At 36.6% G+C, this 24,941-nt stretch overlaps 1 protein-coding gene across 1 annotated transcript in view; it reads right to left on the reverse strand.

The window, feature by feature from the left end:
• Positions 1–338: 338 nt before the first annotated feature.
• ERICH3 (glutamate rich 3) overlaps positions 339–24,941 on the reverse strand; it is a 107,720-nt gene continuing 83,117 nt past the window's right edge. Inside the window, exons 12-15 of the mRNA XM_054566854.1 lie at positions 16,130–16,567; positions 7,011–7,136; positions 1,311–3,667; positions 339–621 (exon numbers count right to left, since the gene is read on the reverse strand). Coding sequence (XP_054422829.1) covers positions 1,329–3,667; positions 7,011–7,136; positions 16,130–16,567 — 2,903 coding nt within the window. The 3' untranslated portion in view covers positions 339–621; positions 1,311–1,328. The remainder of the gene's footprint in view (positions 622–1,310; positions 3,668–7,010; positions 7,137–16,129; positions 16,568–24,941) is intronic.

Consider the following 24,941-nt stretch of genomic DNA (forward strand, 5'->3'; position numbering starts at 1 on the left):
CAGTCTGCTTCAGAAAGCAAAACTACAGAAACACACACAAGAAACAAAGGACGCTTTGAAATTAGATTTCCCTTTAAATTGCGCTGCCCACATTAATAGAAGGAAAGACTATTTGTAAGTGATCATACATGCCATGGCATCACTTTACAGGTCTGGAGCAATCTGTAGCACTGAGTATCATGGAAGGAACTTTAGCCCACATTTTCACAGACCAAGTCATTAAAGCTCCAAATAGAGATTTTAAATAAAGCTCTCATTCATGAAACTGGGACTAATATTTGATTACAAATATAAAGGAATTTAAACAAACCCCATATTTCAGGATTGGGCCTATCACGTGATCTTTGGTAAAAGTCAAGCATTTGAACACTAACAATTTGATTTGAATATAGACATCTTAGCTTTGTTGACTAGGTAACAGCCTTAGAGATCTCCATTAGGAACCATGGACCCTATGTTCTCAAGGCGTTTACTGGGCTTCCAACCAGCACTGACAGATTGGGAACCTGTTCAGACAAGCAGAGTGATTTTTTTTTAAGATAAAATTTAAAGTCCCGGCAAGATGTTTGGGTGAATCTTTCTCCACTCTTTAAGTCTTCCAGAAGACATCTTTAAAATATCCTAAAAAGTAATAAAAAAAAAGATAGTAGAACTATGAATATAATCACTCAGTATAGTAGAAACTGGGCACTAAGGATATGAGGGCATTAAAGGAATAGGTCAAGAAAATGCTTAAAATAATTTTGGCCTTTTGTTACAGTCTTTAATATTATACATATATTATACTTTTTATGTATCTTTAATATTTTAATATATTTTATATATTTATGGCTATGTACGTATACATACATATATATTAAACTTCACAAAGCTGCAGAACTTAAGGCATATAGCCCATTTAAAGGCAAATAATCACAGCCGTTCCTTTAAACACTAAAAGGGAAATGAATTCTGGAACAGTTTGTTTCTTTCTTCCTGTGGTATGTCCCTGTGGCCCTTCATTTCTGTGTTTCCCCTTTGGGGCCCTGCAACGGAGATAGGGAACTCACTAATGCAGAGAGCTGTGTTTGCAAACACAGGGGACGTGATTTAGAGTTTGAAAGGGGATAGAGGAGGGTCCCCGGGTGTGCTTTGGCCCCACCTCCATCTCACCCAACCTGTCCTGATAGGTTGGGTTCTAAGCAGCACAGAACTGAAGCCTGTGCGCTGTGTGCATACAAGGGCTGATAAAGCAAGGAGCCAGCCCAAAGGGGAAGGGACCCCAGGAGGGATATTTTTTTAATCCTGCAAACCATCAGGCCTAAACTCACCATCTGCCATGAAGTCTCTTAGGCCTTCTTCTTGTTCAGGGAAACATCTGTGTTCTCACTTTCTCTTTGCACTGTATGCTCTTCTTGCTTCTCCAGGGTTCCAGGGCAATCGGCTTTTACAGGGAGCATTTCCACATCCGGTAGACTCTCTCTACTCTGCTCTGAGTCTCTCTCCTGGGATAATTCTAATCTGAAATCTTCAGCTTCGCCCGACTCCTGCGCCCCACCATGGCTCCCCATCCTTGCCTCTTCTCCCACTTCCCCCTCTGTTCGATCTCCCCCTAGCTGCAGGGCCTTCCCTTCCAGGTCTGAAGCTTCTCCTAGAGCTTTTCCCTTGGTCTCTGATGCTTCAGTCACTGTCACCTCCTCCAGGGTTGGCATCTCCTCCCTGCTCAGTACTATTTCCTCTGCCACCACCTTTTCTGCAGCTGCTGTTTTCCCTAGTAACTCATCCACTTTGTGCCAAGTTTCCTCACCCGTAACATCGGAAAAGGAGGAGGCTGTATTTGCTTCCGTTTTTCCCTCGGCTGTCTTCAAATCTGCCAACGCTTCTGTCTTCTCCTTGGCCATTTCTGCGGCTCCTCCTTCTTGGAGGTCTTCATCAGCCACAACCACTCCTCCCTGCAAGCCCCCATCTCCCTCTGTGTGCATGGCCTTCATCACTGCTGTCCTCAAAGTGCACTCTTTATCCACCTCTTCCTCTGGGTGCTCATCCATCACTTCTTCACATGGCGTTTCTGCCATCATGGGCTCTCCCTCAGAAATATCTTCTTGGGTGATCGCCAAGGCCCCCACTTCCTGTCGCTCTTGTAAAGGCCCTTCGTTTTCCCTCGTTTCCATTCCTACAAGGTCATCTTGATCTTTGGCTGCACACTCTTGAGCCTTGCTTGTGGCTGTGATTGTCACCTCAGCTGCCTGAGCTTGTCCTGCAGAGTCACTTTCAGGAGCTCCTAACACACCCTCACCCACAGGGCCAGGTCCTTCTTCCTGCTCAGACCAGGCCATATTCTTCCCATTCTCTCCGCAGAGCTGCTCTGCTTTGCCTTTAGGCTCTGCATCTCCAGATTCTCTTGGTCTTTCCCTTCCTCCCTCTTTCCTCACAGCTATTATGTTTTCCGGTGACTTTTCAAATCCAGGTGCTGTTTCAAACATGGACACCTCCCCCTCTCTCAGTGAACCTTCTTGCCGTGCAGTGTCTTCAGTCAATTCAGAAGCCTCCACGGGTGTTTCATTCTCAACATCACACTCCATTTCATTTTGGGGACCTTGTGTCTCTTTCTCAGATCTTAATTCCTTCACAATTTCCCCCTCTTTCCCTTTAAACTTTTGCTCTTCTTCTAAAATGTCTTCATCCTGACATGCATTTGCCCTTGTCACCTCTTCTCTCTCAGATTCAGTTTCCCCCAGAGGTGTTTTTGGCCTCTCAGCTTTCATTCTCTTTCTTTCCACATCTAATTCCTCAGGTAATGTTTCTTTCTTATCATCTTCCTTATTAGATTCTACTTCAGTCTCAACTTCCTTCCTTTTCTCATCTTTCTTAGAAAGTTCTTCTAGGTTTTCCTCCAAAAACTTCATTTGGGTTGTCTCAGCCTTGTCAGAAGCTGAGGAGCTCAAAAGTGTTTCAGTTCTCATAACTGCCTTCCTTGTTTTGGCTCGTTCCTCTTCTCCAAGTATTGCCCCTTCTAAACCAACCTCTCTCTCCAACACAGTGTCTTCCTCAGGTCCCATGTCCCCTAGGTCTATAGATGCTTCCTCTTCACTCTCTTCCACATTTGACATTTCAGACCCCACCTCACTCACAGCCACCCCTCTCTCAACCTCTTTCTTCCCTGGCATCACAGTCTCCCTCAGGGCTGCTGCCTCCTGAATACACTCAGACTCTGGAGCTGTAGCCTTGCTTGCAAACACTGCCTTCTCCGAATCTTGTTCCTGTTTAGAATCTGCCTTCTCTGTCTCCAGCACTATCCAAGTCAAGGCCTGCTTTTCCGGAGCCTCTTCTCTATTCAGACCTTCAGAGGCCCTTGCTGCTTTTCTTCCCATTGGCTTTAACTCCTCTTTATGCAGCTCTTTATCCTGTTCTACCTCTGCCCCACCTGCTACGCCCTGAGGGATATCTCTTTCCTCTATAAATACTTCTGCTAAAGCTGGCTGCTCTTCTGTTGGCTTCCACTCCCCCAAGGGAACCTCATCAACTCCTGCTTTTCCCCACTGTGTTGCACCCCCTTTTTCTTCTATTGAATCAGCATCCCTGAGTTGAGGCACCTCATCTTCTTCCATTGCTTCTTCCTCCTTTGGCTTGGATTCCTTGTTTGAGTTGAGGGCTGTGCTTTCTTCCACCACTAAATTCCTATTTGGTGCTACAAAATAAGGTTAGAAAACAAGGCAACTTTAATCCAAGTGCACAGGGAGGGGATATGATATGTAATCTTATATAATATGAGATATTTTATATATAATACCAAAGGGCCAATGATATTATATATAAAACATTTTCTCCATTCTATGATGCCATTGACTATAACATGCTCCAAAATGGCTTTTCATGATGAAATGAGATACTATCAAATTTAATGGCCACATTGATAGTAAAGGAAAATTGAACATTAGAAATGTTGAAAATAAATAAAAACTCCATGTCTTAGAAAAATAAAGTCTCTCTTTCTCTCTCTCTCTCTCTCTCTCTCTCTCTCTCATACATACACACACACACACACCCTTCCTACTTTCATTTGAAATATTAGGACCTGCAGCAAAAATTATGCAATAAGAAAAATAGTGAGTATGTTATCTTCTTAGAAATCATTGTTTCTTATAGCACTATAATATACTTATCCTTGGATCCGGTTTTTGATATTCACATGGGAATTTAGAAACAATCATAATACAGTTTGAGCTCATCATTATCCCATACATTACTCCCACATTTTAAACTGCTATATCTAGACATAGTAATCAAATAACTTTGTAGCTTACGGTAAGACTTTTTACTAAAGACATCAATTTGTATTATAGGTCAGGATGCCTTCCATCTGTGTTCAGAAACTGATTCGCCTTTGGCAAAACAGGATCATAGAGTAAGACAAGACTTTGTGCTCTGGGACAATTTTCAATATAAATAAACTTCTTGAAGTATTTCATAAGTTTTCATCCAGAATTCCTTGGCAAATCTGGGTGTACTAGCTGTCATATTTCAATAATACAAGTTCAATGTGTTTCTTAAAAGGCTTCAAATTCATTTGTTATTATTTAAGAAACACATGTATTTCTGTTGAAATGATCTACACAAAATAAATACAGGCACATCATACCATATACCCAAAGCACTTAAACTTTCCTACTGCAGAATAATACTTTGAAAGAAAGACCTTCTAAAATGGTCATCTTAATTTCTATTAATTTAAATTCTTTCACTTATAGAAGACACTAGACTAGATATTACAAAATAAGTTGTCATACCAGGGTGTCAACCTCCAAATTATGTAAACCTATAAAGTAAGCAAATGTGTCTTCCTCATTTTTTTTAGTTGCTTGCCATTTCATCTACTACCCTATTACCAAGAATCTATCAGAAACTTAAAGCCCTGATCTTATTCACTTCTTTTGTAGTCTGATACCCACCCAGGACTGTCTCGTCACTTCATTTCCTCTCCTAGCACAAAGCATGGATGTCCTATCTTGCATTCCCTTTGTCTATTGCCAGCAATTATAACTCATTTTACATTCTCCTTTAAAAAAAGTATTTGGAAGGTAACTTTTGATGTCTTCTTTCAAAAGAATGACATAGACATTTCAGGCCTACAAATAGTGTTGGTGTTGACTTTTATAGGTAGTCCTCAGCTTATCATAGTGGTTATTTACTAAATTGTATCTAGAAGGTCCCAGGGGAAAATATTAAACCAAATGTTTACTAAGAGAACATGTAGCCAATACATCTGAAGGACTATGGTCCATTTTATTTCATTACAAATTATGACCTGATTTAAAACAAAATTAAATTAAAATGGTGAGAAATGTGTCAAGTCTCTTCAATGGTATTTCTGTTGTTATTCAAATTACTACTTGAAATATATTAAAAATTCAGTTATGAAAGACATTTAAATAAAGTCCTCTATTTTTCTAAACTGGCCTCTAAAGTTATGGATTATTTAAAGACCATTCAGGAAAACAGGGGAATTGCCTCCTCACCATGTACTAATATACTATGTCCAAATTCTAAAAGAGAAAATATTAATGGCATCCAGTTGAACTATTGTATGAACACACACTGTTGGGGAGTCAGACATCACATTCCTGAAACCAAGGAGAAAGGGTAACTGAAGCCCTTCTAAGAAATTTCAGTACAAAAATATGACATATTTTTTTATGGTAACCTTATGGGCTTTTGAAAAAAAAAAGAAGAAGAGAGCAAGCAATGTTCACAAACAGGGGTAATTTTACTTATGGAATTAGTGAACATCTGGGAGTCAGACACACCTGGGCGAGAACACCAGCTCTGCCACTTGGGAAACTGCCTGTCTAAGCCTTCGCTCTCTAACCCATAAAACAGGAATAGCAATGCTTGACTCACAGAATACTTGTGATAGTAAATTGTAAAGTGGTTAGCACGGTGCCTGGTGCACAGAAAGCCATAACAAATCTTTTTTCCACGTTTTCTTCCCATTGCTTACAATATATGTTCTTGCTTTAGCTGGATCTGGTCTAACAACTAACAGTCAGCAGAATGTTTGAGGAACTCCTCTGGTTTAATGCCCACTATAAAAGATTTGGATGCTTCAAGGTCAGAGTCCTTGTTCTAAAGGTCAGCTGACTGTATGTTGAAATGTCACCTGGCCCTCTCCACATTGTCTCGGGGGAACTGGAGCTCAGAGAACCACCTAAGTGCAAATATTCTGGTTAATGCTGGGTTTTTGTGAGAATAAAGTTTTTTTCCTCTGAGCCAGGAGTCTTATGTCTTCTGTTAGCATCCATGAAACTATGGCTGGCTAACTTGTTTGCTTGAAAATGGGGTAAAATCTCAAATACCTCACAGTGCTTGATAATTATCATTAAAAATTAGAGGGGGAAGTAACAGGACCATGGGTTGAATAAAATAAATACCCCCCCACTCCCTCACACACATACATATGTTCAAATCAGGGAATTTTTTAAAAAGTCATTCACTTAATATGGGCAATCCTGATTTCGAGGGCACAGGATGCTTGACCACATATATATAGAATCATGCCTGTTGGGTCACGCTAATTGGCAATCCCGAAGCTGGAATACTTATCATCAGAAGCCAGATCATATGTTGATGGCAATAAATTCTTCTCTAATTTTAAAAAGTAACTCAAATAAGTCACTATGAAATGGGCCTTGGTTCTCCATGTCTCCAGTCTTCCTACCTGGGCAACTAACTGGGAGGCAGGCTGTAAAATAAGACTGATCTGAAAATCCCTATCAATGTCTTTTATAACCCAAACGGTTCCCCCCGCCCCCAATTCTAGGCATCAATGTATTAAAAAAAATAATAACATCTATATATGTTATCAGCTTTAAATCTCCTTTTAAGGCCTCTCAACCACCTCCTGCCATCACATTGATTAGTTGAACAGAAAAGAAAGCTGAAAGAAGGAGAAAACAAGAATAGGAAGATAGAAATGAGGCTGTCATTGGCAGAGGATTTCTGAAGGTTTTTCCTAGGTAACGGTGTGCCCTTACCTGTACCTGTGTCGGTCTCCAGCTCGGTCCCGGGCTTGTCCCCCTCAGCTGCGCTGCTAGCCCCAGACTCGGCATCACAGCGGCTGTGGCAGCCAGGTCCCACAGCTTCAGCTACTACCTGTCCAACTGATTGGAGATCATATAAAATATCAAGAGGTATAAAAACAGGTCATGGGAATATTGCTGAGCTATTTCACATCATTTCAGCAAACAGGGTTAATTTAAAAGCATTCCCATTAAAATGTTATCTTGTTTTAAAAATCTATTAGGATTAAACAGCTTCCAAGCTATGATTTTAAAAAGAAAAGACAACAGAAGATCATGAAGTAAAGAAATTCATGCAGAGAAATACTTGCATTATAAAAAAATGACAACAGCCAGAAGCAGTGACAGATTTTCCAAATGCACATGCAATAAAGTGATTGAAAAAAAAGTTTGGTTGCCTTTTTCTTTCTAGAAGCGTGTGTTATGGCTTTTATAACACCAATCACCACTGCTCTTTTAAATTGCTAAAACCACCAGAGCTGACTATACTATGAGCATTTCATCCATTAGTACATTTCAGTGATTTGACCTCAGTACTCACTCCACATGGACAGAGCAAAAAGCTATTGCATGTTTCCTATAAATTTGACAGGAAAACTTGTAGAAATTCCTGTTATCTGCAGCTGATTAGTAGCACAGAACGTCAAGAACACAAAGACCCATATTCCTTGCTAACTGTTGGCAAGTTTTGGGCCCAAGCCTAAGCCTCAGTTTACTCATCTGTGAAAAAGAGGTATATATCTACCCAATGATTGTTGGGTAGATGAAATAATAAGGGTGGGCAAAAGTAGGTTTACAGTTGTGAATAAATGAAACACAGTTAATTATTGTATTATTATTTATTAATCATTTTATTCTTTTCCATATGAACCGTAAACCTACTTTTGCCCACCCCTGTGAAGTAATATATGTGGAGCATGCTTATCTTTCATTATTAGCAAGTGCCTAAGCACTTAATAAATAATGGCCATGATAATGATGACTATGAGCATGGCTATTATACATAGTGTCACCCAAATGTGATATGATTCTAGGCAACACTGTAATATCAATTAAGTTTGTCTTTAGTCTCGGACATGTCCCTGTCTACATCCCTTGCTTATCTTCTAATTCCCTGGCATCTACCATTATGCCACCGTCTGGTTAACAAAGCTCCCTCAAATAACGCTAGATCTAGGTCGGCCTTCCTAGATAGGAACACGATATACCCAAAATACTCTTCCCTGCCTCCCTCTCTCCTTCCCACTCTCACTCCCTCCCTTCTTTTTGCTTTCTTGTTTTCTTTCCTCTCAGATATTCTGATTCAGTTGAGGTACTTTGAGAAAAACAGAACTAGAATATGGTCTCTTGCTTGGTTTAAGGTGATTTGCTAAGTTAGTTGCTTACTCATCCCTCTGTGTTTGGAAACAAATAGTGAAATATCTGCCTTATGTGACTTTTGGGGGAAAATTAAATGACAGCTCTATTAATCTTAAGAGAACAAAAATGGAAATGAGAAGAGGTGCATCACATAGTTCAAATGTATTCCTTTTAAGAGTTTTTTTGAACATCAATTTTCCTTATTCATACAATATGCCAACTAGAAAAGTTTTAAAATGATAGTTTAGAGATGATATCAACTTAGGAAAATTAGGTTATAGCTTAGTTTGTTATCAAGTCAACCTTTATTTTAGCAATTTACAAACATAGTACATATAAGTTAAATATCATCCTCCCCACTCTAATAATGTTATGCCATATAACTAGAGAATTTAAATAAGTAGTGTTTTAGGTCTTTTCGTATAAATCTGCTTGGCTGACTAAGCATTAAAAATCCCAAGGATGGTAGGACAGGTGATGGGAGGAAGTCTGATTTGCTAGCAATCACTTGAGCTTTTGTTTCCAAAGAGCCAACAAGACATCAAAGATTTTTTCCAAGTACTCCATAGGCTATAAAAAATATGGCTTAGTATACAAATATTGAATCTTTATGTTGTAGACATAAAATTAATATAATCTATGTCAATTATACCTCAATAAAAACTTTTAAAGAAATAAAATACTAATACACTAATAATAAGAAATAATTTAAAATAAATTAGCAGCTATTGAACCAAAAACTTAATTCTAAGATGCCAAACAGTAATAGCATAATCTGAAAATTACAACTCACTCAGAATTGACAATGCAGCATGTAGTCCCTCTGTCTCAGGACTGTAATGCCCACTTGCCCGCGTCTGCCAGCTCGCCCTGGAGGGTTACGCTTTGGAAGTAGATGAAAGCCTGTACAGTCAGGTGTTGCCTGTTTCAGATCCAGCAAGAATGAGACCCTGGCCTCAGCATCAAGGACTTACTAGGTGTGAGACCAGAAAATGCCTCACTTGGTCATTTTTTTTTTCAGCTATTCCTCTGAAACTGAGCCTTAAAAGCAAGTACTTGGCCAGTGTCTAACCTCAGCCATTTTTCTCTTACAGTAAAGGAGGACTGTGCGTGCTGGGACTCCCAGGCCAGCAATGTGACACTTTGTTCGCTCTAGTTAGTTAGCCCTTCTTCCCTCAAGGCTCCTCTCTTTTACCTCTCCATGACGATGACCATGAAAAGCAAAAGCTATTGTCAGCTTCCACAGCTTTCATAGCAAAATGACAGAGACTTACATAGAGCATTTCTTAGAAAAACATTTTTCCACTCAAATGATGATCTGGCATGGATACATGGAACAGACTGACAGCTGTCAGAGGGGAGGGAGTAGAAGGGACTGGATGAAAGAAAGTGAAGGGATTAGCCAGAGAACATGCATGCGTGACTCACGGACACACACAACGGCATGGTGACAGCCAGAGGGAAGGTGGAGCAGGGGCTGCGTGGAGGTGGGCAGAGGGGGGAAATGGGGACACCTGTAATAGTGTCAATGATAAAAATAAAGAAAAAAATGATAAAATAATATACCAAAATATTCTTGGAATCCAATGTTAGCTTTTGTATTATGAAAACACATATTTTAAAAATAGTGTATTTTTCTAAATATGAAACTAGTACATATTCATTAGCTAAATCTTGAAAACACAAAAAGTACAAAGAAGAAAATTTTTTTTGAATCTTAATTTCATCATGCAGAAAGAACTGCTAGTTAACATTTTTGTGGATTTCTGAGTATTATTTTTTTACTCTACTCTTATTATGGGTAGCATTTTGTATCCCATTTTATTCATGCAGCAATATGTTGTGACTATTTCCAAATACCATTAAATATAAAAGAGTCTTCAATAACTGTATAAAATGCTCTAGTAAGATTTTACTAAAATTTGATTAATCAATGGCCTGGTGTTGGATATTATTTTCTTTTGTGTGTGTAATTATAAAACTATTTTAAATACCACTTACAATCATTTTATACTTATTTTGGACTGTTCCCTTTGGATAAATTCCTGAAATTAGAATTTCTGGGTCAAAGAGCATGATGTTTTTAGAAGCTTTTGATATATTTCTATATTATCTATAGAAAAAGGGGTATCAATGAACAATTTTACCAATAATGGTGAGGCCTAATGTCCCTGTAATATTGTCAACAATGTCACAGTTTCCACCAGTTCCTTCTATATTTGATAATTTAGTAGTTGAAAAGTGATAGTAAGAATATGGTTTTCAATAGTAATAGACAAGCTTTCTAAATTCGTTCCCTCTCCTCTGCTTGTTTTGAAACAAAACAAGCTGATTTCATCTTAAAACCTACTAAAAATCCTGAGTAATTCAATATCACAAGAAAGTTTTGCCAAGGACTTTTCATCTGAATTTTAAGAATATAAAAAAAGCCATAAAAGCAGAGTAAAGATATATCCATGTTCATTCCAAGTTCCTGGTCACCTTGAAAACTACCCCTGTGCTTTGATCTTTCTTTACATGGTCAATCAATTATCTTCCCAACAACTCACGATAACAAAATTCATAACTAACATCATCCACCGACACAGTAAAGATGTTCCTGTGTTGCCTTTGGCATTGAAACATGGCCCACAACAAGCTAGGATTAATTACAAACTCAAGACCACAGCTGTTCAAAGATTAACAGTTGCAGAAGGCTGAAGTCCATCCTCTACACAGTAGCCACAACTGTCTTTTCACGACTTTCAGATGATGTCACCTCTATGTTCAAATTTTTCCAAAGACTTCCAATCTTAGAATCAATCCTCCCCACGGCATACAAGGGTCTGCCTCTGGTTTCGTCTTTCGCTGCTCTCTGGGTTGTCCACCCTCCTCCTGTCACGCTGGCCTACTTTCTAAGTCTTACACTCAGCAACTATGCCTCCAACGTAGAGTCTTTGCCTTTGCTGTTCCCTCTGTTTCTTTTCTTCTCTTACTCCTGTAAGCCACTATTCATTCAGGTCTCTGCTCAAATGTCCCCTCATCAGAAAGATCATGCCTAAAATACATCTCCTTCCTCTAACCCTGACTCTATCCCCTCACCCTCACTTATTTGTTCTCTAGCACTTAGCCTAGATACCCCATTACATGTTTATTTTCACTTGTTAGGCATATCTCCTCCCAGAATATAAATTTCAGTACAGTCAGGAACTATGTTACATTTGCATGAAGAACAGTGTGAATTAAGAAGATACCGAACAAACAGTTAATGACAGGAAAAAAAATCTATTTGAACAAACAACTACATGCTTTTATATTCCATTCAGAAATTGTATTCAGACTGCAACCTGTAACGCATGGTTTTCTTGTCCTTTCACCAGGACCATTCTATCCTGCTTGCCTGATGATAAAATTGCACTTCACTTTAGTCATAACATTATTTAGGTTTGAATTACTTGGCCAAGCACCATGAATTCTCCTGATTCACATATAAAAGTATAAAATGCTTACTTCTGTATACATTTTAGATTATATTTTATATTATAATGCTCTATTCTTAATATTTTATTTATATTCAAAATGCATAAGTTATATTAACTTTACAAATTAATATGTCTGAATTGTTCCACTGTTAGAACATACTGCAAAGATTGTATCACAATGCATTAAAGCAGCTTAAACTAAAAATAACTGAGAAAAATAAACATGCTAACATAATACTCTGCCCTTTAACTAAATTAACCCCCAAGGACATTCTCTCATAGTAGCTAGCAATTATAATCTTTTACATTACCTACTTCACTGTATTCAACTCATCTTTTATATCAGTTTACCAGAGTTTTTAGTGGACTAAACAAAGCCTAATTGAGACATATAAAATAATTGGAAGGAAAATATTTCTTTATGGTTTCAACCTAAAAGGCAAAAGGCATTCAATGTAGTACTTTGCTAATTTATCCACTGCTATGATCTTAAGTGAAAACAATTCAGATTAATTTATATTAGTGTAGACATTATAAAACATCATTAACTGTATGTAATGTCTTAACCAACAGATCTATTGTTAATATGAGTTTTTATTTTGTCTAGTTGAAAAGTAATTCAGCACCGTAAAAATATGAGAGATAATCTTTTATATATTATCTCAGCCCCCATTTCATTTTAACCTAAGAGTTTAATCAGAAATCTAAATAAAAGATACACATTTCAAGCTTTGCCAGCCTTCTAGCTTAATTCATAGAAGGTGTGCTTTGCAGCATGCATACTCATCTAAATGGCCTTCATTTCAAACATGTAGCTTTGATCTCATCCCTCTCTCCTTGAGCCATTTAACTGAAGACTCAATTAAGAAAGAACAACTAGCCATCATCTCTTTGTTTGCCATCAATATCAATATCACAAATGATGCAATCATGACTTGGTTGATTTTATCTAAACTGTTCTTAGAAATGTTTATTAATATATCTTTGAGAATATGTATGACTTCTTTTATTCTGTTATCTCATATATTTACATATTTATCGCATTCTTTCTTTGAATATGTTTTAAAAACATCAGCACCCAACTGTTACAATCTATTCATTCTTAGGTTTTGATAGCATTAATCCTTCTACATAATTTTCAGTATTTTATATGGTCTTTGCTTCATTTTACCTATTAATGTCTTATTTTCCATGCACTTTATAATATCTGCCTCTGGGTCTTCATGACACAAAAAATTTGTTCTTTTGTTGAAGGTGGGTCATAGAACAAATATATCAGTTCTTGCACAAAAGAAAAACATCTTAAAGAAAATTTTCAAAGTTATGAAACGCTAAGGTAATATAATGGACTACCATATTTAGTAAATAAGAATAAAGTACAGTTGGGTGTGCTGATATGAAAATCTACCCAAGAAACAGTTCAAGTTTAAAAAGAAACAAGCTGTAAAACAAAGTGTATGTTTTCACCTGTATATAAAATAATATATATGTATATGAATACATTTATATATGTTATAAATAAAATTTTCTGGAATCTTCTATTTTGAAAAAACTATTATCTACTGTTATCTCTCTGTCTCTTAGAAAAGAGTAGAGGCTGAGCAAGGGACACTGTAGCTTTCACTTGATTCTCATCTGTTCTGTATTATATAAACTTTTCAACCAATCTTCTGCAAGAAAAACATTTTTAGCAAGAACCTTAAAATCTTGATAATCTTAAATCCAGAAATTATATTTCTTGTATCCTAGCCTAAGAAAATAATCATAAATTTGAAATTACCTTTAAGTAGTGAGATACTAGAATAATAATAGTGAAAAAATGAAAAATATAAATATCCAACAATATGGAAATGATTAAATTATGAGAAAACCACAGAATATAATAACAGATAGTAGACATAAAGATTACATAAAAATGCTTAGGATATAAAGTTAAGAATGAAAAGTAGTACATATTTTATAAAAGTATGACAACATAACTTGTAAACCTTATTTTTAGCAATAAAATCCTGACCAAATGTTGAAAATGATTTTTTTGTGTGATAAATTTTGGGGTAATTTTTTAAATCTACTTTTCTCTATTTTCTAAATCTTAATTCATAAACTGTTCATGAAAAATAAACACTAGTAAAGAGATTCAGTAGATATATCAGAGCTTAAGAAAGATAATCACAAAGCTTACAATCTAGTCTTGAAACTACCTTAATAAAAAGATAATAAATGTTTTAAAATTATAGATGTTATCAAGTCAAGAATACAGAGTTGTCATAATGTTTGAGAAAAGTAATAAATATATACACTTTCACCCCACAACTCCAGAAAAAAGAAAACCCACTTTCTTCCAAGTGACATAATCTTAGTTCAGTGTTTGAAAATGTTGGGGATATTTGTGTTATAATCCTAGGGCAGAGGTTGGGAACCTTTTTCTGTAAAGGGCCAGAGAGTGAAGTATTAGGGCTTTGCGGGTCATGGAGTCTCCGTTGCAACACCTTAACTCTGCCCTTGTAGTGCCTTGTATTGCCATGAATTAATATGTAAATGAATGAACATGGCTCTTTTCCCATAAAACTCATTTCCTAACACTGAAATTTGAATTTAATATAATTTTCACATTACAACATACATATTATTCTTCTTTTGATTTCTCCCCCAATCATTTAAAAAAAACATATTTAGCTCACAGGCAATACAAAAAGAAAAGGTAGTAGGCCAGATTTGACTCATGGGCTGAAGTTTATCAAACTGTTCATTCTAGAGTTATTTTTTAAATTATTTGAAGGTTATGTCTTTTGCTACATCCCACTGTCTGTAATGCTTTTATCCTCCTCTATTCCACCTTCAAAATCTTATTTAACCTTTTAGGGCTTCCTCAAGCAAATCCTTCACAAAAGCTTTCAAGGTATCCTTAACCAAATGGGATTTCTGTTCCTTTGAAATTCCATAGCATTGTACCTTCCCTAGTTTTATTTACAATATGGCAACTGAACTTTGTCCAGTTACGGGCGTACCAAGCCTTATTTCTAACATTTTATGGGAAGAATCCTTTCTTACACACTTTTTATTGACCATGGTGCCCTGTACATAAAAGGAGGTTATTAATAATGGCAGAATTGAAAAATAACTATCAACAGCTTCAATTCCTAGTTGTAGGCCCCGGTGGTTTAATAGCAGCTTTGAAGTTTCTAAAAGAAATATAGACATGAAAAGTATTCATAACTTTTAAAACACAAGTGGATTTTAGTTATATTTAAATGTGAAAACAAATTTTGCCTTGGAATCAAGAGGAATGTCCACCATGGTGGCAGGGAAGCCAGAAGTGAGAGAGCAGGGAAACGCAGGAGATGTGAGTTACAGGGCACAGGGTGCTCGCTGTATAAGAACCAAATGTCCGGCAGGCACAGTCCAACTGTTCACAGGACACAAGTCAGATTTTTAGCTGCCCTCATGTGTCTAAGGTACTGGGACCTGATGATGCTGGGGCATGCCTCTGCCCTCCCTGTCAAGTGAAGCTATCCTACACACCCAGGAATCCCTGGACAAGGAAGTCACTCAGCTTTAGAGAAGAACTCAAAATAAAGTTTGGAGTTTTCTATGAAATGTTCGTATTTTTACTTCAGTCTAAAAATTCCTATTGCACAGATACAATAGGGCATTTTTAGAAATTGGAACCACCCTGCCTAAATTCAAATCCTAAGAATGCTTATTACCAACTTACTTAACCTCTCTGAGTCATGATTTTGTTATCTGTAAAAAGAAAAAAATGATGCTGATAATAGAACCTAACTCATGGCAATATTGAGCTGTGGTGAGGATGAGATGAGTTAATATACGTGTCTAGAACTAGCTCCTAGTAAGCACCTGTCAATGTTAGCTATGGATGTATTTAAGTGCGTATATAGCTAAAGACAAATAGCATTGCAGGTTATAACCTCTAAAAAGCCACACACACCCTTGCCTTCAAGACATGTATTGTGTTTTATTTGATTCTTGAGATAGAATTACCATAGGAAGAAATTTACAGAAAATAGGAAACATGCTACATAAGAATCATCAAGTAATTTTTAAAATGCAATAGAAGGAAAACAGCAAGCTGAAAATATGTGTATGATTATGTGACAAAGAGAGAAATAGGACAAAATTGAATCCCTCTGGCATTATCACAATAGTATTGCCTAAGCTTTGGCAGAATGCAATGACCAAAATCAGCTTCCATGCATGGGGACAACGGCAGGCCAACTCAATGACCATACTTACCACCTTTCTCCACCCTACAAGGACCTGCCTTTTTGTCCTTCACCTTAGCAGTGCTTCCTTTCCAAAGTTCATGCCTATAATTTTCTTCCTTGGAACCATATTCCCTGGACTTCTCAGCTAAGCCCTCTGCAATCACTTGGGTTCCTTCCTTTGTTTCTTCCTCAAGAACATCCTCCAAGCTTTCCTCTGTTAACAGAGGCTTGGTCTCCACATTTGCTTTTATTATCTTTTGGTCTTCAATTTTTAAGGAATCCTCAGTTGGAAACTGTGATTTTCCTGGCTCATCGGTTTCACTCAAATCCTGAGTAGATGAGCTTCTGATGCTTAAGTTTGGGCTGTTGTCAGCCTGTGTCTCCCGGGCCCCCAGTGCAGATTCGTCTTCACTGCAGCTAGAATACGGGTGACTTCTGGATGAGGATGATGAAGCAGTCTTTAGATCTACAAACCACAAAAGTGGTCACATTATTGTTTTTATAAAGCAATTGGTTTAGTTGTGGGAATTATGTTAATAATTACTCACACAAAATTGTTTAATATAGTTTAGTAAATTTGATACCCTTTTCCCTTTCATTCTACGTAGTTGTCATGATTAATAAAAAAAACAAAAACCAAAAAACCTGTGTCCTCTGTGAGTCTATAGAAGTCGTTAACGGTAAATCACACTTAACTAAAACTCAACTATATTTATCTTTTAGAAAGCCAAACAAAGTATTCTCTGTGAATAAAACTTAAAAGTTTTATCTTCTTTAACACCCACCATACTAGTATCCCCTAGAAGCTGGATATGGTGAGATCTTATATTTGCATAATACCTAGACACAATTAATCTTTTGAGAAGACGTGTGTGTGTGTGTGTGTGTGTGTGTGTGTGTGTGTGTGTGTGGTATGTGTGTAGAAGATGATGTATTATTTCAGGTTCCCCAGAAGCAAATGCTGAGATGAGGATACATGTGCAAGTGATATATTAAAGATATAGTATATGCTCCAGGAGAAACTCTACATGTGTGGGGGAGCATGGCAGGGAAGGAAAGAAGTCAATCAAGGGAGCTATTTCAAGAAACATTTAAACCTCAGTCTGATCCTGTAGAGACCTCTTAAATCTAAATTATATTAGCATTTTTTTTCTCCCTTGAGGAAGGAGTTGACTTTCATACTCTGCTCCAGTCAGACTTGACTACAGGCCAGCCTAGGGGCATGTAAATTCCTTGGCACTTCCAGGCTCTTTGTGCCTGAAGGTGAAACAACTGCAGTGGCTAACGGCTGTCTTCTGAAGAGGGCACAGTGTGCAGGAGCTGAGAATGAGCACACAGAATCCGTAAAAGAGAGTCTAGGAGATCCAGACAGAACCCATATGTGACACTACAGATAAGCAGTCTAGAGATTTATCAGGCTAAAAATGGTTTAGTAATTACTACCCCCAAAAAACTTTTAAAAATCTACAAGAAAGTGTCACACGCACTGAATCTCAATAAGAAAGATTAACAGCCTGAAAATCATGGCATATACTTCTGCAGCCCAGAGCAATACAAACTCGTTTTTGAATTCTTAATTAACATATCTGTGTCTGTGTTTATAATTGTTTTTAATAGAATGTATTTTCAGGTGAAGTATCTTACACTTAAATGGTGCCTAGCTTTCTTATTTTCTCTTCTCCGTGTGCTCCTTACCCTTCTTTCTGTTTCTTTTATTTTTGCTTGGCAGCTACACAGATGGCTGTAGCACTTGATGCAGAGATTAAGGGAAGAAATAACTGTCTTAACTCTTATCCTCTTCCCTTGGTTCCTCCAACCCCAACAGCTCTCCATGACAGGTCTTAGCATTTTAAGTATAGTCTCAGGGACACATCAGAGTTTCCACAAAGATTCGAGAGATGCTACACAGCAGTAAAAACCAAACTCTGAAAAGCCTGCGAGCAACAGAACCCCTTAAGTACAATTCCATTTATTTTTATCTCCCAGCTACCTTGACAGGTACCAGATGACCACTGTTTCTCAAAGGAATCAAAGACTTTAGCCTCTCATTCTTTATCTCCATTGTATGAAATCTGGATATGCTGTCTCTCTGTAGGGAATGTAGCAGACCACGGACTGTTATTCTCTATCTGATTTGTACTAGTTCAGAAGCTTTAAAGACTATGACTTCCCTTTCTCTTAAGCACCTCACATTTGTTTTGTTTTTAATGAAAAGCAACTTCTGTTTGCTAGTGGTTTGATCAGTGGCTTTCATTAATTATACAATAACCTAGGGCATAAAGTCATACTTGTTCTGAAGTCCCAAAATTATTCATGTCTACCATCTTCGTTTCGTCATGATGACTCCCACTTTGGCTCTGAGGGTTGTTTACATAGTAAAAATTGAGTGTGTCCCTATATTTCTTTAGTAGCTTTTATTAATTGTATTGTTTTATTTCAAAAGGCTGAAACATACTCTAGTTCAATGTTGAGTCAGTCTTTTATAGAATGAATGACCTCAAAGTGGCAAGGGTAGCTTACCTTCCACATAAACTCATTTCAGTTTTCAAATTTCTCTCTAACTTCGTTGCATCATTTTGTTTTACCCTCATTTCTTACTCTCCTTGTCATACAGACACTGGGGCAAGGCTCTGCCTCCAAAAAATGCTCAGAATGCTTTAGACCCATGGAATTGGATTTTCAACACTAATTTTATTTATCCTCTTGGAAATAAAAGCAAGTTTTATATAAAGGGGCTTTGTATATAAAGGAACTTCAAGGGCACCTATGTAAATATCTCTGTCATTAGGGGAGAAAAATTGATCTCAGAGGTACGTTGGTAATCAACTCTGCCTCCTACCCAATTTCATTTTTTTCTAGTGTTCCCTCCATGTTGATGTTGAAAGAACCGCTCTTGGTCTTCATGATTAGAAATGATCTGCACTTGTGGCCTGAGCCCTTGGTCAAAGCCAGCAAGTTTGGTGCCCTTGACCCATGTCCTAAGCAGGATCTCTGATTTTGTCTCTCTCCATTCAGTCAGTCACTAAATCTATCACTGTCTTCTCTTTTCATGTCATTGATAACTTCTTTCTTTCTGTGTCACCACTATTTTACACAACATGAGACTGAGAGAAAATAAGATGTTTTTTTCTATAAGACAAACCTAGGTTTCAAGGTTTGACTTGGCTACTTTCTAGCTTTGATTTTGGTGATACTGCTTAATTTCTCTAATGGATTGGCTATAAAATAGGGGATATTCTACTTGCTCTCCATAAGGCATTGCAGAAATTACATGACAAATACATAACCTAAACAAAGAATCATTTCTTTATGACTTTCAGTTTTTTCCCCTATAAAATTATACATGTTAAATATATTCCAATAAGTTTTTTCTTGTGATTTTACCATGTACATTTTATTAAGAATAGAACTGCTATTATCATTTATTGAGGAAAAAAAGATAAACCTTGATCATAATTGTGTACCTACTTGTACCAAACAATCAGGTAAACATTTTAAAAGCATCTCATTTAATCCCATGGAATAGTTACTTATCTTTTTTTATAGAGTGTCCCAGATCTTCCAGAACATGAGCCCTTGAATAGTTAAATAATACCCAATGTGCATTAGCCATAAGGTAGCCAAATCTGTAAAACACTTTTTTTGTAATGACCCACTATAGTAAAACTAAGGCTCCTCCATATCCAAGTGGCCTTGAAACAGGGAGAACCTACTGTCATGGACTTACCATTGCTTCTCTAAGCTAACTTTCACTATTACCACCCAAAGATGACAAATGAAGAATAGTTCTCTTCAAAACATCAGAACTTGGTATTCATGATCTGTCCTCCCTTTTATATCTCTGGTGGCCATTCTTAATTTTTTCATTACTCTATAATCCAGAGAGAGAGTCTATTGAAGACACTCAGGATATGAATATAAAGCAAAATATAGCTTTCAAAACCATTATTACTTCTGATACTGACCATGATACTATGTGTATGAAGATATATGTCATTCAGTTACTTATAACTTAATACAGTGTGGGTAATCACAAAAATTATAAACATACAACACTCACATACACACACAATAGTAATCTCCACTGTTGATACTTTCTTGTCTGTCCAATTTGTTATATGATGAAGTCTGTCCAGAAAAATTCCAGCCATTGTTAATATAACAAGAACAGTTTGCATAACATCAATACAACCTGGCAGCCAAGAATAGTGGACTGGAATGTGCATGTATGAATAATGATGATTTTACTGTACTAATCAGTGGGGGCCATAGATGCTGTTGAGTGAGCAGCAATACTGTGTGGCTGTCGCATTCAAGAAAACTGATCAAGTAGAGCAAAAAATCTGCATCCAATTTTGCATTAAGCTTGAACATTCCTCCACAGAAACTATTCAGATGATTCAGAAGGCCACAGCTATGGGCAACTGGTGATTGGCAGCTTCATCACGACAACATGCCTGCTCATGCATCACATTTCATGCAGGGTTCTTTAATAAACCATCAACTCACACAGGTGACTCAGCCATGCTACAGCCCAAATTTGATGCCTTGTGACTTCTGGCTTTTCCAAAAACTAAAATCACCTTTGAAAGGGAAGAGATTTCAAACCATCAGTGAGATTCAGGAAAATACGATGGGGTAGCTGATGGCAGTTGGGAGAACTGTGTGAGGTCCCAGGGTGCCTACTTTGAAGGTGACTGAAACATCATTGTTCCATGTACAATGTTTCTTGTATCTTGTATCCTCTTCAATAAATGTCTCTATTTTTTATAGTATATAGCTGGGTACCTTCTGGACAGACCTCGTATACCTGACCAAAGGCACCAACCACAAACACATCCACAGTCATTACCACTCCTACTCAGCACATTCAGGATAAACTCTTCTTTCCCTTTTCATAACTGAGGCTCTGAGTTGTGCTTCACTTTCCCAGTCATTTACATAGATTCACTCACTAAATGCATGTTGAGCACTTCCCATGTGTCAAGCAATGATCTAGGTATTGAAGACACAATGGAGGAAAAGGCAGGCCAGGTCTCTGCTTCTACAGTCCAGATGGACATTGTTCCTTTTGCATGAAAACAATAGATCAATTGCACATGTTCATTAAAGTGTTTGTTCACTCTAACAGTGACTGACGATAGCTCTCTCAGAAGCTGTTAATATATTCTTATTAAATTCAGAAGTCATATTGTCTTTTTTGAACCAATTACATGCCCTGACTTTAGTTATCAATTATTTCTTCACCTCCTAGCATAGACCATGGTTTTACCACAGTTTAAATTTACCACAGTTACAGTATAAATTTGACATTTCCTCCATCAGTATCCTAATTTTAACTACTTTGTTTTTCATTACTTGCTTGAAGCCCATACAGGCACCTTGATTTAAGTGCACAAACTCAAATACCTAAATTAAGTTAAACATTTAGATCACCTCAGTGACATTCCATGTATCCCTACTCAGTGGACTCAATACTCTTCTGAACTCTGATATGAATTATGTCTCTCTTTCCCATTCTTTAGTCCAATGGTTCATAGCAAAATCTGCACAAAGGCTGCTCCTATTTTCTTCAAATCAACTATGATACACCAATTTATATTTACCCTATTACTTATATTAATATCTCTATCTTGATTATATTCATGTCCATAAAAATCTGTTTACATTTTATATAGATACTGTGGTTCAGTCAGTATTTTCATGTACAATAATACCTAATTAGACAAGTGCTTTGCACTCAATATTGTCCAATGAATGTATGCTTAATGAATATACAAATAGAAATCATGAAATTCCATCTATGAATATTAACTAGTTATTTGTATTACAGGAGAGCATATGTCCTCATATTAATCATTCATTACTCATTTCATCAATGAGACAAATATATACATTACCTTGTAAGAATAAATATCTATAGGTAATTGTAGATATAGCAGGAAGGAAAGAAAAAGTTTAAAAGTTCCTTCATATTTACTTTTAATTGCTCTTTGTAAACATTAAAACAATCACTTAAAATACCGAGAATATAATCAAATCACGTGTCACACTGTGCTACTGCCTAAGTCTTTGTACATTTATTTGTTAATCTAGTCAATCAGTCTTGCATTTCACAAGATTCTATTGTGTTCCTTGGCAGTGCCTTTGGGATGTACAAAGCAGACTCGAAATTATAAAGAAATATCTCATGGAAAAGTGTATCATGTGAACTAAAATATGCTTCTGCATTTGAATATTTGCCATGACTTCCTACTTCAACGATTGGAAAGTAGGCATAGATTAAGAAATTCTTGCCATTAACAAAAATTAAAGTTCGATTAATCATGCAAAAATCACACATATAGACTTTGGCCAGAAAACCTCTTATAATCTTCCCTTAATCTCTTCTGGCCCTAGGAGGAGACAAGTCACACTGACGTTCAGAGTGTGGTTTCATAGCATGTATAATTTCACACAGAAGGAGCAGCCTTCTCTCATGTGCATCTCTTCAAGCCCATAAGCCAAGAACACAGAGTCAAGTACACAGACTATTTTTGTGACTCTGGGATTTACATTTCTATTCAGTGTAATGCTTCAACAAGCTGGAAAAAGAGCAGCACAAGGGAAATGTTATCTTTTTCACTAGAAAAATATTTGCTTTAATTTTTAAGTTCTTTTCTTTGTATTCTAGGAACAAATTTTGTCTCCCCATTCCCTATCCCCTCTCACCTCTTTCTTATAAGGAGCTACTTAGTCTTTCCCTCTTACTCACAGGCACTATCATCCAAACTGTCCATAAAAGAATGAAAGTATATTCTTAGTGACATGACACTATCCCCTCAACCTCATAACATTCACCTACGACAATGTATTTTCAACTGGCGAATTAGCAGCTGGTGTTGCTAACACAAATGCAGAGAAAGGGAAGCTGTCCTTCTTCTTAAATGATGGGAAGTCTCACACATCATTCCTAAACCAGGGTCTTTTCTGAGTCAGCTCTCGGTCCCTCGCACTCTATCACTCACGGGCTCTTCAGCACAGTGTATTCATCAAGGCAGGCAGCACAATTGTTAGCTGGCAGTTTAAATGGGGCCAACTTGTCACAAGAGTGACAGTCTGGGCAATTGTTTGCCCTCTGGGAATAGGTGCGGGCAGGTTCAAATGAAATACATCCAAATACTAAGAGCAAGATTCTTAATCATGTCAATAAAAGGGATGTACTGGTGTCTGGGTTTCAGTGGGCACAATACGCCTCTTATGCTTTTAAAGATGAAATTAGGTCTAGGTTTTCAACAGAGTGTTCCAAGGAATCTATAATTCCGTTATTGTTTTTAATACATGCTACTTGTTTGCTAGATTAAATATATAATCCTGATATTTTACACACTAAAATGCATGTTTCATAAAGTCAGGTTATCAACATAAATGGATGGAAAAATAAATGAGTCTGGGGTGGAGAAAAGGAAAAGTAAAAACAATGATATTTTATTTCAGAATAATGTCAAAGTTTTAAGGCAAATACCAAAGGTGCAAAGGAGTGCTAAAAAGATGTCTTAATAACATCATTATTGAAACAACAAAATAAAATCGTTAACCAATTTAATTATTGGCTCTTAAATTTGTCAACACTTATGGACTAGATTTTACATGTCCTAATAGCTTTCATTACATATCTATTTAAAATACTCTATATTCTATACCTATATAATGCAGCAAAAATTATTTCAATAAAATTACAATAATAATCATATAACATAAATGTAACTAGATGTTATAGTACTAAAAAAAGTACCTCAGTATTCTTGATATTAAAAAAATCAAGTAATTGCTTAATATTTACAAAATTTCCTTCAGTAACCACTTCTGTTTTGCATATAAATGATTGGAGGATAAACAAAGATAACACACAAGCCTAGTTTTCATAGAGTAATCAACTTGTGTTATTAACTTGTATAATCAACTTGAGGAGCAAAATTTAGCACACATGAAACAATAAATGAAAAATGAACCACTGAATGATGGAGTTTCATAAGAGAAAGGCCTCAGTGAAGGCTACCAAAGTAGAAGAGGAAGAAGAAGAGTGGAGCAGGATGGGCTAGAGCTGAACAAAGGCCTGGGAGTAGACTTGGAAGTCCATCCAGGGAGGAGAAAGATAAACTTAGGTAAAGTTAGAGAACGGTTCATTTATATCTCCTATGTTAAAAAACAAGCACAAAATAAATACAGAAGCTAAAGAACAGGATAACAAAGAGCTCAAGATAAATGCTTCTAAAATGTTTATTCTTAAGGAAGCATAATCCTTTTATTGGGGGGATTTGCTTTAATTTTAGATAAGCAGAGATTTTCTGATTTGGAAAAAACGTTACATTGTTTTTTCAAAATTCAGGCTCTGAAGCTGGGTAATGTTTGTGTCTTAGCTCTACCATTCATTGGCTGTGTGAGTGTTTTAATGTCACCACTTTCAAGTTTATTTATTTGTAAAACAGAGATAAAAAAAAAAGAGTGCCTGCTCTTCTAGGTTGTTTGAGGTAAATCAGATAATTCATGTAAAATATTTAGCACAGTGTTTAGCTTTATTAAGTTTTATTAGGATAAAATACAATCTTAATAAACAATACCTATAGAATGGTTTTCCAAATGCAAGGTTCTAATCATTTATATGCAAACAGTATTCAGTGTTAAAGCTTACATATTATTGTTTGTTACTCAATAATTATTTAAATGTTTAAAGTTTTTCCTCCAAGGAATATCCAAGTACTACCTATGTGCTCTGTTTGAATGAAAAAAAAAATCATTTTATCTCGGAAAAAAATCCATTTGATCTCAAGAAAGCAGGTGATTATGTAGCACAAAAATAA

This window comes from Pteronotus mesoamericanus, unplaced genomic scaffold (genome assembly GCF_021234165.1).
Source record: "Pteronotus mesoamericanus isolate MK-2021 breed Mesoamerican mustached bat unplaced genomic scaffold, CSHL_Meso_final contig_181, whole genome shotgun sequence".
NCBI lineage: Eukaryota > Metazoa > Chordata > Mammalia > Chiroptera > Mormoopidae > Pteronotus > Pteronotus mesoamericanus.